Below are 16,706 nucleotides of genomic sequence, written 5' to 3' on the forward strand. Positions count from 1 at the left end.
CCCAGCCCTATTCCCTGCCCTACCCCCTTTATGACGTTCCTAAAGGGAAATGTGTGCTACAATCACTCCATTCAGGAACCATTAGGACTGGAGAGGAATTGACGCTTAAAATAACTGCATCGCTACTGTTTCTCTGGAAAGGCTATAACTAAAACTGCATGAATGTTTGGTGGACACCATGTTTTTACACAGAACTCTGGAGTGTTGATTAGCATAATTCTTTTTAAAAATATGTATGCATTGGTTTAAAAAAAAATAGGCATAGAAAATGAGTTTCTGTTTTCTGCTTCAAGGGTGTGTGCACACACATACCCTAACTGGACTGCCAATGACAACGCACTCGTTGGTCATGTGAAAGAGGCTGATAAGGTTCTCAACAGTTAACTATGCTGACTTCACAGGAACAACCCGCAGACCTGCATAGCAGCTTTTCAGTGGTGGAGAAATCGAGAAATCTGCTGTTGTGGCTGCAAACTAGAGAATAAAAGTCTTCTGTTCTGTGAGGTCCAAGCTAAATTCTCACAAATTGGTAAATATGGAGAAAACAATAGCATTTTGGAAGTGGTGTTCACAACAGACGGCCTATATAATCTTTTCAATGAAAAATGAAAAAAGTTGTTTTTTTTTTGGCCATATGTGATTGACTGTCTGTCAACAATCCAGCAGGTGGCAGCCTATACAGTTTTCGAACAGACTGGATTTGGGCTCTTGCAGAAGTTACCAACTGAAGCATGGAATAAAAAGCTAAAGGTTAAATAAATAAAATATGTATGTTAAAAAAATTATAATATAATATACATATTGTTTTGAGAAATACACTTGTACTTCTATCTAAAAAGCTGAACTAAATATAAACTGGAGATGCTTTCTTTAATGTATACTAACAGCATTGTGAAGTTCATTATGTCACTGTCCTATATAGGGTATTATAAGCTGTGCATTGCACTTAGTCAGACAACTTTACCTGCACTGTGATAAGATTTCAACAAGAGCTTTGGATGAGTTTGAATTGTGCTCAAAGTTTTCTTATCTAAAAGTGAATTATTCAAAGTAGTGGTCGACCAGTATAGTTCTTTTGACAGCCGATGCCGATTTCTTGGAAAGCAGGGGGGCCAATATAAAGCCGATATATTTTTGTTATTTATATTTTAATTAATATTTTAAAAAATTGATAATTTAAAAAATCTATTTGATAATGGATTAAAAATAAATGTGTAAAATAAACATATACTTTAGATGACAAAGTTTTTTAAACAAATAAATTAATATTTAATAAAAAATATAATTGAAAATGAAGTAAACACTTTAACCAACAGGGCACTCAGTATTCTGGGAAGTTTGTGTGCATTGGGAATAATATTTTTCAAATAAATCCAGGGTAACATTCATTAACATACAGCACACGGAAAATAAGGACATGAATATGACAGTGGGCAAATGCATAAAGTGCAGCATAATTTGAAATCATGAGTTTAAAGTTTAAAGCATTCAATTCAAACGGACCGACCATCACACAGAGAACACGTGATCATGCTGGATACACACTTCACAAGATCTCACAGCTGGATTTGGCAAAGTTTGCAAGGTTTGTGAAATCAAATGTTCATTAGCCATTTCAAGATTTGTTTAAATGATAAATGTATATTTGCTTAATGCTGACGAGCAAACGAGAAAGTATTAAAATGTTTGCCTTTCTGTTACTAACTATATAAAAGCAATTGTTATAATACTTTTTGTATTCATTAATTCCTTTGTTTAACTGTTCTATCTGATTATCATACAGACTTCTATTTAGACAGAACTGTTAACAACGACAGTAAACAAGAGAGAGAATGTGAGCACTGTGTGTGCTCTCAGGCGCTGCCACTGTCAGCGCCGTCAAAATCAAAATCCCGCCTCGAACACATCAGCCAAGCAGAAAAACTTTTTGGCCGATGCCGATATTTGAAAACTGCCAAATATCGGCCGATATATTGGTCGACCACAAATTCAAAGTTCTATCTTTATGATTGATTGATTGTAAACCAGGGACCCCTACCAACACTGTCAGACAACCAAACCTAAATCTAGTATGGAAATGCTATATTTTATTGGTAACTTGGGCTGACAATGACATGGTGAAGAAATTTCCCTTGCGATGATTTTGAGCGGCTATCGCAGTATGCACTATTTTTTACATCTATCTATCTATCTATCTATCTATCTATCTATCTATCTATCTATCTATCTATCTATCTATCTATCTATCTATAAACACACACACACACACACATATGTATGAGTGTGTGTGTGTGTTCATATTGTGGTCGCAACAGCCCTTTAACAACTCTAATACAATAACAATTGTGCTTCATTTGTGTTGCAGTAGTATGCATATTTTACTCAATGTACTTTAAGCAATCAGCAAGATTTGAACTTTGATGTTAACAATAACTTATATAGGGAACCCACTATGAACATTTTTAATGTCTTTCTTATCTGACACAAACGGCTCAGTTTATGAAGCTGATGATCTCAATCTGGTGTCAAGGGCTGGACTTAAGAGCTACTGCTGTAAAATATTCAGTATCCACATACAGTTTATACATTTGTACATTTAAAACAACTTAAGAAATCTGCAGTACCCTCTTGGACCCCCGATAGAAAATAATTGATCCAAACAAAGAATCCACTTATATTATACCATCTTTATATTTAATTTATACATACTGGTTGTATGTTTTAAGAAAGAAAGTTAATTTGCAAATACATGGAAATCATCTGAAGTTTACTCTATCCATGTTGTCCAATCATAGTACTAGTTTAATCATTTTTCTTAGCTTTTCTTCTACCAATATATTACAGTTTGCGCTCGACCTGGTCTAACTTACCACTCTAAATCAACTTTGTGCTCGCTGAAGAGTGGCACTCTGAAAGGTAACATCAGGAGGAGTGAATCATGCAGTCCTCCACACCCATGACTCCTTTCCCTCCCCAACCATCCTCTCAAATCTATACACTACTACTCAATCTTATTTTTAAGCGCTCCCAAACACAGAGGGGATGTTTCACAGTGATTGAGTGGACTGGGATAGAAAGTAGATTTGCATACATTTGCAAAAAAAGGAAGGAGGTGACGTGAGGTAATAGCGCAGACAGATGTTTTACTGAGCGCGAGGATGCGCGCAATGACAGATTCAAGGCGTAATTACTGTGTGACTTTAAAGTGGCGCGCGCTCGTGTTGCGTTGTTACGTCGATGAGGTGTAAATGTAAAGCTTGTTTGCATGTCTGAGTCCTGGCAGCGCAGTCAGTTTAGCTCTCTTATTGAAAATAAGCACAAGCAGAGGCGGAACTTGCAGAACTTTTTGCCCCACTAAAGTAGGACATAATGCCTGTTCGACGCGGACACGTTGCGCCTCAGAACACCTTCCTGGACACCATCATTCGAAAATTCGAGGGTCAAAGTAAGTGAATGACTTTTGTTGTTGCTTACTTGTTTCGTTAAATAAGCACTGAATATGTTCAGATGTTTATAATGATGGTGATGATGATGATTATTATTATTTTTTTAAAATAATTTTATAACCGGTATTCGTTTTTTCAGACTTTTATGATGACGACGATGAAGATTATTATAATTAAGAAATGTTTTTGTATTATTTGAATATGTGATATGTGGATCATTTCGATCATTTGAATATGTGAACTGTTTATTATTGGTAACTTTACAATTCACAGCATACACTTATGGACATTATATATTTTTTCATCTAAATAAACAGATTTTTGATGTAAATGTATTCATTTTATATATATATATATAATGTGACATTGTATGAAGTATGTGTTTTTTCTGTGAAAAGTGTCTTAACAACTGTGTGACTTCAATAATTAATTTTAATTTCAGCAATTTATTTAATTGTATTGCATATCACTGAAATTTTGTCTTTCTTTTAACTGAGATAAAAAAAAAAGACATGCTTTCATTCACAATGGTAGTTTTTTTTTTTTTTTTTTCTACGTGAATGTGATTTATGAATGTCTTGCATCTCTTGCTTTACCTTAACAGATCGCAAATTCATTATCGCCAATGCTCGAGTTGAAAACTGTGCCATTATCTTTTGCAATGATGGTTTTTGCGGCATGTGCGGCTACACACGTGCAGAGGTCATGCAGAAGCCGTGTACCTGCAGTTTTCTGTATGGACCGCATACTGGACGACCAGCGGTGGCCCAGATGACCAAAGCCTTACTGGGCTCTGAAGAAAGGAGAGTGGAGATCTCCCTATATAGGAAAGATGGTAAGTTTCTGGGGGTGTTTCTTATATTTATATATTTAAACATTCATTTTTGTAGGTGTCATTACAGTGACGATTAAAACAACTGACCTAGAAGCATACCAGGACCACAAGCAATTTCATGCACTTGCATTCATATGATAAATGTTTGTCAGTGGCTTGCAACCTTGCACTCATTATATTTCTTTGGACCCACTAGTGCTTACTCCCTAAACATTATATTATTTATTTTCTGCTGAATCCTTCTGTGATATTTGATGTGTTCCTTGATGATTGATCTTGGAGTTTTGCCTCTCTTGTGGCAGTTTCTCTTACCCATGCCACCGTTTATTATGGATACTCAACTAAAAGATGAGGATTACAGACTAGTACAAGGGCTATTCTAATTATTTTTATTTCTGTCCTCTCTTATTTAAAGATAGCTTTTCTGGATGATGTATTGATTTCCAGGACAGCTGGGAGTATAGGAACAATAGTCATAGAAGACATCATTGCAAAGGACAGTTTCTCACTATCCAGATCAATTCCCAGTGCTATGAGCCAGTAACCCAAATGGTTGCATAAGGGTGTCATAACATTGTGTCCTCTAGAGGTGCTTAGGACAGAGGTCAATGCAAACAGTGCGGATTTGAGTTTACGTTACTAACAAGTCAGCAACTTATCATAATCCATGAACTACCAGAAATGCTCCTGAATTACTATTTTAAAGGGAAGAATATGCCAGCATGTTAACAGAGCAGATAAACATACACATGGTCCATCCTAGAGTTTGCCCGAGCACATGGTATTTTTCCACTGATCTGGATGGTAGGAATACTTCTCAGTGTGACCCTTTGTAACCTAACCACCCTAAATTTCTCAGGTGTGCTCAGGCTACATTTATTCATTCTGAAATATGAGACCTCTCATTTTCTGACTTCCTTACGCTGTCTTAACAATGAAGTTTAGGATATACATGTGTACAGTCGTGGTTGTGTATTGACTTATGTGGTCTGTGGGTACTGTGTCATTGTAACCTACAAGTCAAATCTATCACCTTATGCCCATCAGGATCGTCATTGGACGGCATGTTCAGTATGTGTATCAGAATGCAATAGCAATATAAATATAAGCTATTGTTGGTGTTCAGATGCCATGTTTGAAAGTTTAAGCATGTTTTATGAAGGAGGTGTGAAATGCATTATGTGAAATCCTTGTTCATTTCTAGTACAGACTAGTTACCAGAGCTTTATTGTTATAGCAATTCTTCAGTCAGTCAGTCAGTCAGTTTTTTTTTTTTTTTTTTGGGGATTTGTGCTGAAGTTTGTGGATGTATTGACAGCATCTAAAATGTAAAAGTATTAATGTATGCTACAGAAATGTAAAAATGTTTATCATAAATATATTCATGTAGTTACATTTTACTGTTTTGAGACCCTAAACCTTTTTAAAAAACATAATAGGCAGATAAGTGCAGAATAAATAATTTTAGTTAAAATATATTACTATAAAGATGTTTTTTCTAAATTAAATTGAGGTCTTTTCTTATGAAGAGATTTGTTTTATTTGTGTTAATTATTTATTTTTTGGGGGGCTTGTTTTAACATTTCAATTTAGTTTTGTTATTTACATTCTATTTAAATTTTGTCATTTAGCAGACACTTTTATCCAAAGTGACTTACAAATGAGGACAATTGAAGCAATCAAAACCAACGAAAGAGCAATAATATGCAAGTGCTATGAATCGCAGCGAATCGTGAGTTGAGTGAATCGTTACAACCCTAATCGTACATTTTATTTCTAATTGACCTCAATTAAATACTCCAAAAGACGTTTCATGCAGATACACAAAGAAAACAGAGAACAGCTTTCATCATTCAACAACATTCAGTGTAAATGATATGGGAAGAGATGTGCTTTCTTGTGTATCAATCCCATAAGAACCCTAAAAATTGTTGAGAATTAATCAGTAGCAGGACTTAGCACCAAGATTTTTTTTGTTACTCTAAACCATAAATTCAACTAAGATGTGTTATAAATGTGTAGATGGCTATAGTCCAGAGGGTCATTTATTACTGAAAACTAATGTGAGGTAATGAAGGTGTCATGGTCAGTAATAACGTCATGCAGTCTGGAGAGGACTACTGGACGTTTCTGCACAAATTACCTGCTGCAAGGACACACAAAAAGCTCCTCTGAGGGAACCTTGAAGGATAATGATGCTTCAGCTAAATTCTGCAATACACAGGAAAGCCATGGGGTGTATTCAGAACCTTCTAGGGATGTACAAAAATGTAATTTTGAATAGAAAACTAGTATAATCAGCATAAAGAATTTTGTTTTATGAACCTGAAGAAATATTACCTTCTCATTATGTTACCCAGTGCACCATTGCCCATTTTCCTGTAAAGGCGAAGATCCTTGCCACTTAAGAGAGTCCTTGGGAAGGACTTTGAAAGCAAAGCGTGGAACTAATGGTGGTTTCACCAGTATTCCTCCCACAAAAGAGCAATTGCTATTACTGGAATGTCCAACCCTCTTTAAAGCCTGTTGGTCCTCTGAGGTTTATCTATGTAAAGCATAGCAGATGATCACTTAATGATGACCCCTGAGGCAGATTATGCTCTTGCAGTAAATGATCTGGGGATGACTTTTAATAGGAACTCCCCATTTCAAAGCTTGCTACATTTTGTTTTTCTTTTCCTTAATGAGATAAATCAGAGCCTCATTAGTTTGAGCTTTATATTTGATGAAAATAATGGCATTATTCTTTAACAGAAAAATGTAACTGTAATTTGTTGCTTGTCTTTATGCAACAATAGTTATTTATAGTGGAATAACCAAACTGCTCTTTCCCATAATAAAACCTGTTCATCATATAATCTATTGTATGACTCCAGAAAGTTCTGAAATACTTTTCATGATGTTTTTTGTTTGTTTGTTTGTTTGTTTTTTGTCATTTTTGGAGCTTGACAGTCTATGAACCCTATTTATTTTCATTAAAGGAATAGTTCATCCAAAACACATATAACACATTTAAATGCACCTATTGTACATATGGGATGGTCTGATGGTGTATGTATCTTTATATGCACAGATCTGGTGAAATTTAGCATATTGCTTGCTCACCAATCATCTGAAGTGAATGGGTGCCAAACAACTGATAAAAAAATATGACAAGTAACCCACTCCGTTAATTAAAATTCCAGTTGTTCAAGTAGTGTCTTGTAAAAAGAAAAGTTTTTATGAAACAAAGTTTATAATTTCAAACAGTTTATTCTAGCTAAAATATCCATATTATTGCTATTTTCAGTAACACTTTCTCTCTTCTGAATCAGTAAAGAAATATGCACAAATCAAGCACTATATACAAGTGACCACAGACCACAGTCGGTGATATGTGCAGACAACAGGGGATGGACTTTTTGCATTAGAGGAAGCATTATTATGGATTAGGAACATGGATTTTGCCCAGAAGCAAATGTTTAAAATTAAAATGCTTTATTGTTTCATACAAACCCATAGATTTTACTTCATAAAATATTAACACACTGTCGTGTGGAATGTGATTGTGATGTTTTTATCAGCTCTTTGGACTCTCATTCTAACGGCATCCATTCACTGCAGAGTATCCATAGGTGAGCTAGTGATGTAATGTCACATTTCTCTCTTCAGTAACTATTCAGTCTTTGGATGACCTGAGGGTGAGTACATTTTCAGCAAATTTTCATTTGTACTTGAACTGTTTGTTTAAAAACGTAAAATAACAGCTTTATTTCCAGTATTTCCAGTATCTTCTCTGGACTATCTTATAAGTATGAATAACTTTTTAAGAAGTATTTTTTAAAAACGATAAAGAAATGATAAGTAGTCACTTAATGATCAAAAACTCAAAAACATGACCCAATTATGAGCATAACAATGAAAGATCAATGGAAGACCTATGATCAACAGATAAGACAGAGGATGACCCTGCTCATCAGTCTTCATATTCTGGTAATGGCCTCCTCAGCTATAATTAGACATAGTAATGGCTGAAACCATCTCTGGGAGTTAATTATTAAAATGTCCGTTCTTCATCCCTGAACTGTCATAGGAGAGTCTAGTCAGAAAGCCCTTCTCAGCGTTCATCAGAGTTTGGAGTAACTTACTTTTCAGATGCTGATATACATTATGGATTTATTAGTTTGTATGTTGTTAACCTGGTTTTGCCGACAGTATCACCATAGGATCAAAGTTAGAGTCAAACTTGATGAATACTTTACAAGTGATAGAAAATGTTCGAATACAATTCATCTTTAATGTTAATAGATCCTCTGCTAATTTGTTTACAGTCATCTTCTAGACCAATTCTGTTTTAATTGTTTAAGGGTTAGTTTGAGTATAGTATACATGGACAGTCTACCATGCACACAGTTTCAATGGAGGGACTGAGAGCTCTCGGACTAAATCTAAAATATCTTAAACTGTGTTCCGAAGAGAAACGGAGGTCTCACGGTTTTGGAACGACATGAGGGTGAGCTATTAATGACATAATTTTGATTTTTGGATGAACTTACCCTTTAATGTTTAGTTATCATATATCTATTTTGCTCCTAAAAGAACATTGTATTTAAACCTTTTGTTTGTCCACTGACTTATTGACTATAGTGTGTTTATGACATGCCACAGGTTCAATGTTTCACTGGCCAGATTTCTAGGTATTTTCAGAGCTGACAGTGTAACATGAACCCCTGGCAGGCTTGTAGTTGGTGTTTTCCTAAGAGGAGTCACAAATACGCCAGCAGTTCAGCTCAAACCTTAGGCTATTATCTAAATTTGCATGCTATTTGTTTTATGATATTCAAATCCTACAAGTAAATCGAGAGGATAGCAGGCACAAGCTCATATACTGGTGATACAGAGCTGCCTGCTACATCTTGCTTTCTTTGTTATTGCAGCAGGTATTCTCAAGAATAAACACTTGGAAACCATTCAAAAAGTAAATCTAAAATTATAGAGTTCTGCAAATTTTAGCAGAATTTGTGTGCAACTCATTCACATCATTACTCACTTCACTCAGCCACTATTTATTAAGTATTCTAGCTAATTTGATAGTGTTTTCTGCTGGAAATATGAGTGTAGTGTTTATAACATTAAAATCCATTCTGTAGAAATTTGCAGTTAGATTTTGTTTATTTTGGCTGATTTGAAAGTGCTTTCAGAAACAAATACTAGAAAGTGACTAACACTAGAATCCACTTTGAGATCTTGAAAATTTTTCAAATGAAATTCTAAAAAAAATCTACAAATTATTTTGTATACCATCTTATTTATCAGTTTCATTTAACACAATGGCTAAGGTATACTCAGAAACAATCTCATGATAGTGGAAAAAGGTTCTACAGGTTATCAGAATTTTCTTTACCCAAAGGAAAACATTTTTAATAACTCACTGACAGACTCATTTTGGTGATCCCAAAACAATTCTACTATGGGACTGTGAAAACCTTTTTTGGAAGCTTTGTTATAGCATAAGAATGAATGAACCACAAATAAATATGTGTAAAATAAAGAGAGAATATGTTTCCTTCTTTGTGGCACAACAAGTAAAAGCAACCAAATGGAATGTACTGAAGCAACTGACATAAAAACTGCAGTTCAGTAAGTGTATCGCATTGGTGATACAAACTGCATGAGGACAAAGGAGATAATCAAAAAGTCTTTTAATCCGGTAATTCCAGGAGAGCAGGCACGAAAACCAGACATAGACAGAGAACGGACGAAAACTAAGGGAGAACTGAGGACCATGAACCAAACAAAGCGTCAACAGACAACAGGTGAACTGAATGACATAATCAGTCAACCCAGGAAAACTAGGTCACAATGGAGAACAAGAAAACAGTAAACAAAGCATGGATGTAACAGTTCACTCCGTCCAAGTAAGGCTATAACTAAGTTCAACTGAGGAAGGAGGGTGAGGGCTCTGGAGGAAAGCATGGAGTAAGAGAAAGGCAGAAATAAAAAGAGTCCAAGAGGGAGTGGAGGGTGGGAGGAGCCAAGGGGAAGCCAGGAGAAGGAGGAGCCAGATGTTGGTCCAGAGACCAGCCAGAATGAAGCCCCAGGGCGGAGTCGAGGAGGGAGGAGCCATGGTGGAGAAGGCCTTGATGGCACCCTGGGGACAAATGATAAGAAGAGAGCCACTGGAGGTGGAGACCCAAATGGAGCCAAGCAGACGGAGAGACAGGGCGACACTGAGAATCCGGAGGGCCAAGGCAGAGCTGATGGCTCAGGTAAACATGGTGGAGGCAGGGATCCAGAAGAATGTGGCAGAGCCGGAGCGACTGAGGACAAAGGTGGAGCCAGAGGGAAAGAGGAGCCAGACAGAGCCAGAGGGATGGAGTGAAGAGGCGAAGCCGAAGAATGGAGTCCCAAGGCAGCGGATGGTCAATGACTGATGCAAGTTTGTTCGCTGGCTCGTGTGTCATGGCTGTGACACCTCCATCGCTGGCTGGTCTATGGTTTGGGAGTGGGGCTGGAGATGACCTCATCAGCGGGGCAGTCGGAGAAATACATTTAATTTTTCTCCAGCACCCACTCCACAAATGCGGCGAAAGTGTCCCTGGGATCTTCCACTGGAAAGCATGTCTTCAACTGCTTGCTCAGTCTGGTGTGGTAGAAAACACAGAGCGAGCTATCAGGGTAATTTGTCAGGCACGCAAGATGTAAAATATCCCGTGTGAAGTCTTCCAGTGGAAGGTCACCTTGCTCCAGGTATAGCATGACCACAGCAAGAATGTCCATGGTGACAGAAGAAAAAAAAAAAATTTAGTGCGTCCTTTAGTCTCGCATTGATGATACAAACTGCACGAGGTCAAAGGAGATAAACGAAAAGTATTTTAATCAGATAAGTCCAGGAGAACAGGGACGGAAACCAGCTTAACATAGACAGAAAACAGACAAAGACTAAGGGAGAATTGAGAATTTATAAGCCTGAACCAAACAAAGGGAACTAATGAGATGATTAACAGAAGACAGGTGAAGTTAAGGAAACTAGGTTACAACGGAGAGAACAGAAAACAAGGCATACATGTAACAGTGAGTCATATTTTGATTCAGGAGCAATAATAATTCATTGAAATGAAACTTCATTTTACAAAGTGAGTCATGTGTTGGTTCAGTATTCACTCTGACAGATTCAGTGACTTAATTCATTGGATTCCTCAAGCTGAATCAAACAACTCCTGGTTTTCCTGGGTTTTAGAGCCCTGATTTTACCATTTTTAAATAAATTCTGTGAATGAAAAAAATTTAGAAACAAATAACACTAAAAATCGCCAACATAGTTTACATCAGGACTCTAGTATGCCTGCTAATCTGCAATTGAGAAACCTTATTAATAAATCTAAATCACAAAAAGGATTTTAAACTGATCAATTAGTATTTTTATACTATAACCACCACTTCCAGGAAAATATCTGAAATATCTATCTGAAACCACAGGATAATATTGATACAGTGCATCTAAACCTAACAAGAGGATGTGGTGGAGAGGAGGAAGAGAAAGATGGTGGGGGGGGGGGGGTCAGGTTTCAGAGCCACTAAATCCCATTATTAATTTCAGTTTTCTATGGTGCTTATGTTCTTATGAAAACAATACAATTTCCTCTGGTGGCATTAACCTCCCTCATCCTAATAGCCGTCTCTGTCCTTGGTACTGAAAAAGCCAAAATCCGATTTAGTTTGTATGGTTTACAAATGAAAGCTTGCCTTTTTTATGGATCTAAACAGACATACCTTGACATTTGCAGATTAGATTGAGATTCACTTTGGAATGTTTGCGGGCATCTCTTGAAAGGCTTGGTTTTACAAATTAGATCATTAGTGGTAAAGTCACACCCTTTTGTATTTCACTAGCAGTGTTTTTTTCTTGAGAAATGTTGACATAAAATGCCTTCATGGAGCAATTAACATGTATAATAATAGCACATCAGCATTTCTGCTCACCTGTGTTGGTCTGATACCTTATACCCTCTGAATATAATGACGTGGAAGATGCCGTTGTTAAGCAGCAGATGGTTATGCTCTTCGTGACTGTGTTTTACAGAAGCAGATGCTGCTGGTATGAATGAAATGATTTACAGAGCAATTGAGGAGTGTGTTTCACTCTATAATCCTTAGAGATGGCATCATGTTCCCGAATTCCATTGTTGTCCTGTCTGCCCTTGAGTTCATCTCACTGTGAAGCACTCCTGGCCATCAATACTGGCCCATCAGACTGGCACAGAGAGGGGCTGATTGGTTTGGCATTGTGAGAGAGCAGGAACCACAGTGCCAATGTGGGAAGGCTATCAGTTGCCACAGTGAAAAGTCAGGGCTCAGGACATCTGCCAAGCTGGTTATCGCAGACCTTAACACAGACCTTTGCCGTGCTCAATGATTGTAATAGCATTTGAGGTGGACAGGTTGTGAATAATAATAAATCCATTTAAATACTTAAATACTGTCTGCACCAACTATGTGTTTGCAGTGTAAAGAGGATCTTTTGTTGTTGGCTGCCCTCTAGTGGTAACAGAAATGTGACAAGAGCTGTTGAGTGACCATTATTGGAAAAGTTCAGATTTCTCCCCTTTTCGCAGGTGTGTGTTTGCCGTGCTTTGTGGATGTGGTTCCAGTTAAGAATGAGGATGGCTTAGTCATCATGTTCATCCTGAATTTTGAGCTGGCAGATCAGCAGGACAGACCCTTCGACAGCTCACCAGGCAGAGAGATCAACCACAAACACACCATCCCATGGCTCTCTAAAGGTACTTATTGCTTACATGTCTGATAACCAAAATTGCAAACCAGTTTTACAATACAGTATGAACCAAAATTATAAATATTAGTGCTGTCAAATGATTAATTATAATTAATTTTTTTGACAGCACTAATATAGATTATAAATCTTATGAAGATGCATTATGAATATTTTAATTAGAATAAAAAATGTTTATTCTGTTTATTGCCGTTTCATAATTTAGAATGACTGCTGCTTACTGAAAAGTTGAATAATTTATGTAAACAATGCGTTATTTACTTGTCCATTTTTTGCGTTATGGCATCGTTGAATGCTTTTTAACTAAATGGTAGTATTTATTGGTAGACTTGGTTTTGAAGAACTGATTAGTGTGAATAAGTTGTAAAAAGAACATAGATGTTTTCATAATAATTTTTATGCTTTTAGAGTCAATCATTCACTAGCAACACATCTATAAAAGCATCTATATTGGAATATTTATATACTGCTTGTTAAACATTTTATGTTGCCAGATTACACACCTCTTTTTAAATGACTGTCAATGAAGATGCTTTCAGGCAGCAGTATAGTTATGGTTTTTGTTGGAGCTACCATCATTATGTTTTAATAACATACTGCAGCAATAATCTGACATATACTTCCTTATATACTTATATATCCATATACCTCATAAACCTCCTTACTCTTTGGCATTTCCTCAGCTAAAAGGCGGCGTCTCAGGCTGCCCCTGCCCTTGCTGCGCTCCCTGAGTGGCAGTAAACAGTCTGTGAATGAAGATTCTGAAAGAGGCCCCATGCAGCCGATGCCCCATATGGGCCATGAGTCCATAACCCTGGACAAACTGCTCTCCCTGCCTGAGCGCTCTGCACTGGGAGGATCTCAGCAATTTTTTTGGGAAGATAAGGCACAGAATGAGCCTGAAAGTGAGCCAGGGCCATCAGAAGCATCCCCACCCCTGCCTCACGGCTTCTCTCAGTCCTCCCCTCGTCTGCACAACCTCACCTCAGAGGCATCTCCATCAACCTGCAGCATGGCACACAGCCGCTCCTGCGAGAGCCTGCGGCCCTCACCCTCCACCAGTGACTTCAACTGGGACAGGAAACTGCCCGTCAGACCCAGTAGTGCAGGTAATGACACACCAGCTGGCCAACTCACTGTAAAGAATTGTGCCATTAAATAACAGTCATTTACTGGCAGAAGGGTTGCCAGTAAGGTACTGTTCATTTACAGCTCTCAACCGTTAATTTACAACTCTTAATTTTTTTTACAGTGTTTTACCATAATTCTACCATGAAAATGAACTCCACTCCCATTGCTTCAAACAGTTGAGTTTAAAAACTAGCATTCATGCGATGTCAGTACTGTGAACTTATTTCTGTTGAGTTCACTGAGAAGGAATATTTCATAGTGTAAAACTGAAAACACTTAATGTGTTATAATAAAGTAACTAAAAACATGACTTTTCCGTAACGTATCCGCAACGCCACATTTACTGCCTTTATATAAAGCAGCAGAACATCAGTCTTTATGGCTCATCATTGACTGAAGCACATCCCTTAAAAAAAACTATAAGCCCTGCAACAAAATCCTCAGTTTTAGATGAACACTTATAAAGTGTGCACAATACAAAGTGTTTGAGTAACACTCAATCAGTGAAGTTAATGAGATGATTCTGTGATTAACTGATGATTGACCATTAGTGATGAACACCTGCTGTTAACAAGCAGAATCACTGAAAGAAAGAGGAATTTTTAACAGTGTAGTTAACCAACTAGGTTCTAACTTGTGTTGCAAAAAAAGAGGGATAAGAGAATACCACCATTATGGATGACAATCCAGTAAACAGTTGAATGGTAACTTTGCAAAAAATATGACCACTGAACAGTTGCAACTGACCAATCGGAATAAAGTATTCAAGAGAGATGTGTGATAGTTGAAAACAAAAGGAAAGTCATTGATAAGGATATTAATTAGATCTTTGTTTTATTTTCTTCTAGGTGCCATGCACTACAAAGCCAGCTTGCAGAATGCTACTTCCGATTCAGATCTCATTCGGCTCCGGACCTCAGCTCAGGGCCCCCGAATATCACACACCTTAACAGATATGAAGCCAGACCCCTTAATCGCTGTTCCACCGGGTGAGATTGACATAATCTCCCCCTGCAAACTGATAGACCGGACCCATAACGTGACAGAGAAAGTCACTCAGGTGAGGTTAAAAGTCTTATTGAGAATGTGACTCAATAACAAAATTGCTCCAAAAATAAAGCAGTTGGGGAATGTCAGATAGAAAAAATATATATATTCTGCATCAGAATACCTAAACATTATTATTACAACAATTAACTTACATAATATAATTAATCTGCAGATTAGGAGTTAATAAATGATATTAAGTGAAGATCATGTTCCATGAAAATATTTTGTAACAATGTAAAATGTTATAAGTTGACTTTACTTAGTAAAAGTGAGGAAACCGATTGCCTTAAAATTTCAAAGTAGTGTGTTAATTTTCAGTTTGCAAAACTTAAAACAGTTTGTACATAAAACTTTATAAAGTATACTAAGTACCGCTTACTTAATCAGTTGTGTTAACTTTTTATAAGTTTTCACATTACTTGAAAAAAATTGGGAAAACGAATGCCTTAAAATTATCAAGTAAGCTGAACTAAAAACATTAAGTAAAGACAAAAAGCAACAACCGAACTGATGTAAAACATTTTTCATTGTCTACAGGTAGTACAGTGTACCAAACAATGTCATTCGAGCAACGCAAAATTCTAAATATTGTTTTTTTGTTTTGTTTTTTACATATGATTAATACTTTTTTAAAAAAATGTATTATGGCAATGCAAAAAAATAAATAAAGGTTTTACAATATAACATTGTTCTAAGAGTAGGAAAACATTTTCGACCAGGGTTCAACAATGTATAACTAAATTAAAATAATTGTAAAATTTTTGTGCAAACACAAGCTTAAAGGGATATTTCACCCAAACATGAAAATTGACTCTCCCTCATGTCATTCCAAACCCACAAGATTAGTCTTTGTCTTTCTAAGACTTCTTTTAAGGAAACCTTCGAGACTTATGTTCCTTCAACGAAAGTCCAGGTAACCAAAATATTTTAATTTCTTCAGATTTTATTTGGTGGATATGGAGTGGATATGATTTGTTTAAATATGCCTTAATGACGTTTTTAACATATTTTAAGTTTTGGATACCTGGACTGTCAACAAAATGACAGAAACCTCTCAGATTTCATTCAAATTGACTTGATTTGTGTTTCAAACCAAACCAAAGTCTTATGGGCTTGGAATGACATGAGGGTGAGCAAAATGACAGAATAATATTTTAGGGTTTTCTAAATCTCAAACAGCCTTGACTTTCATCATCAGCAGATTTTTAGTGACTGTAGTTTTGGTTTCAGAGATTTGTGTCCAATGGAAAGAAAGACTCAAAGAAAGTTTAATAAAATAAAAGTTGTACTTGAGCTTTAAAAAAACATCTTAATGGAGATTCCTAGCTGTCTTCTGCCAACACAGTCAGAATCCGATGGAAATCTGGTGTACGTCACATTCACAGTCCTATAAACACCCAGCTAGATTACAGTTCATGGTACATTTCAAATAATCTCACAAATGTACATTTAACTTGAGAATTTGGACCAT

General features: G+C 36.6%; 1 protein-coding gene across 1 annotated transcript in view; it reads left to right on the top strand.

The window, feature by feature from the left end:
* Positions 1-3,275: 3,275 nt before the first annotated feature.
* Positions 3,276-16,706, top strand: part of kcnh2a (potassium voltage-gated channel, subfamily H (eag-related), member 2a) — a 43,541-nt gene continuing 30,110 nt past the window's right edge. Inside the window, exons 1-5 of the mRNA XM_052547336.1 lie at positions 3,276-3,445; positions 4,051-4,281; positions 12,876-13,043; positions 13,738-14,163; positions 15,034-15,245. Of these exons, the coding sequence (XP_052403296.1) occupies positions 3,370-3,445; positions 4,051-4,281; positions 12,876-13,043; positions 13,738-14,163; positions 15,034-15,245 (1,113 nt within the window). The 5' untranslated portion in view covers positions 3,276-3,369. The remainder of the gene's footprint in view (positions 3,446-4,050; positions 4,282-12,875; positions 13,044-13,737; positions 14,164-15,033; positions 15,246-16,706) is intronic.

Source organism: Carassius gibelio, chromosome B2 (genome assembly GCF_023724105.1).
Source record: "Carassius gibelio isolate Cgi1373 ecotype wild population from Czech Republic chromosome B2, carGib1.2-hapl.c, whole genome shotgun sequence".
Lineage (NCBI taxonomy): Eukaryota > Metazoa > Chordata > Actinopteri > Cypriniformes > Cyprinidae > Carassius > Carassius gibelio.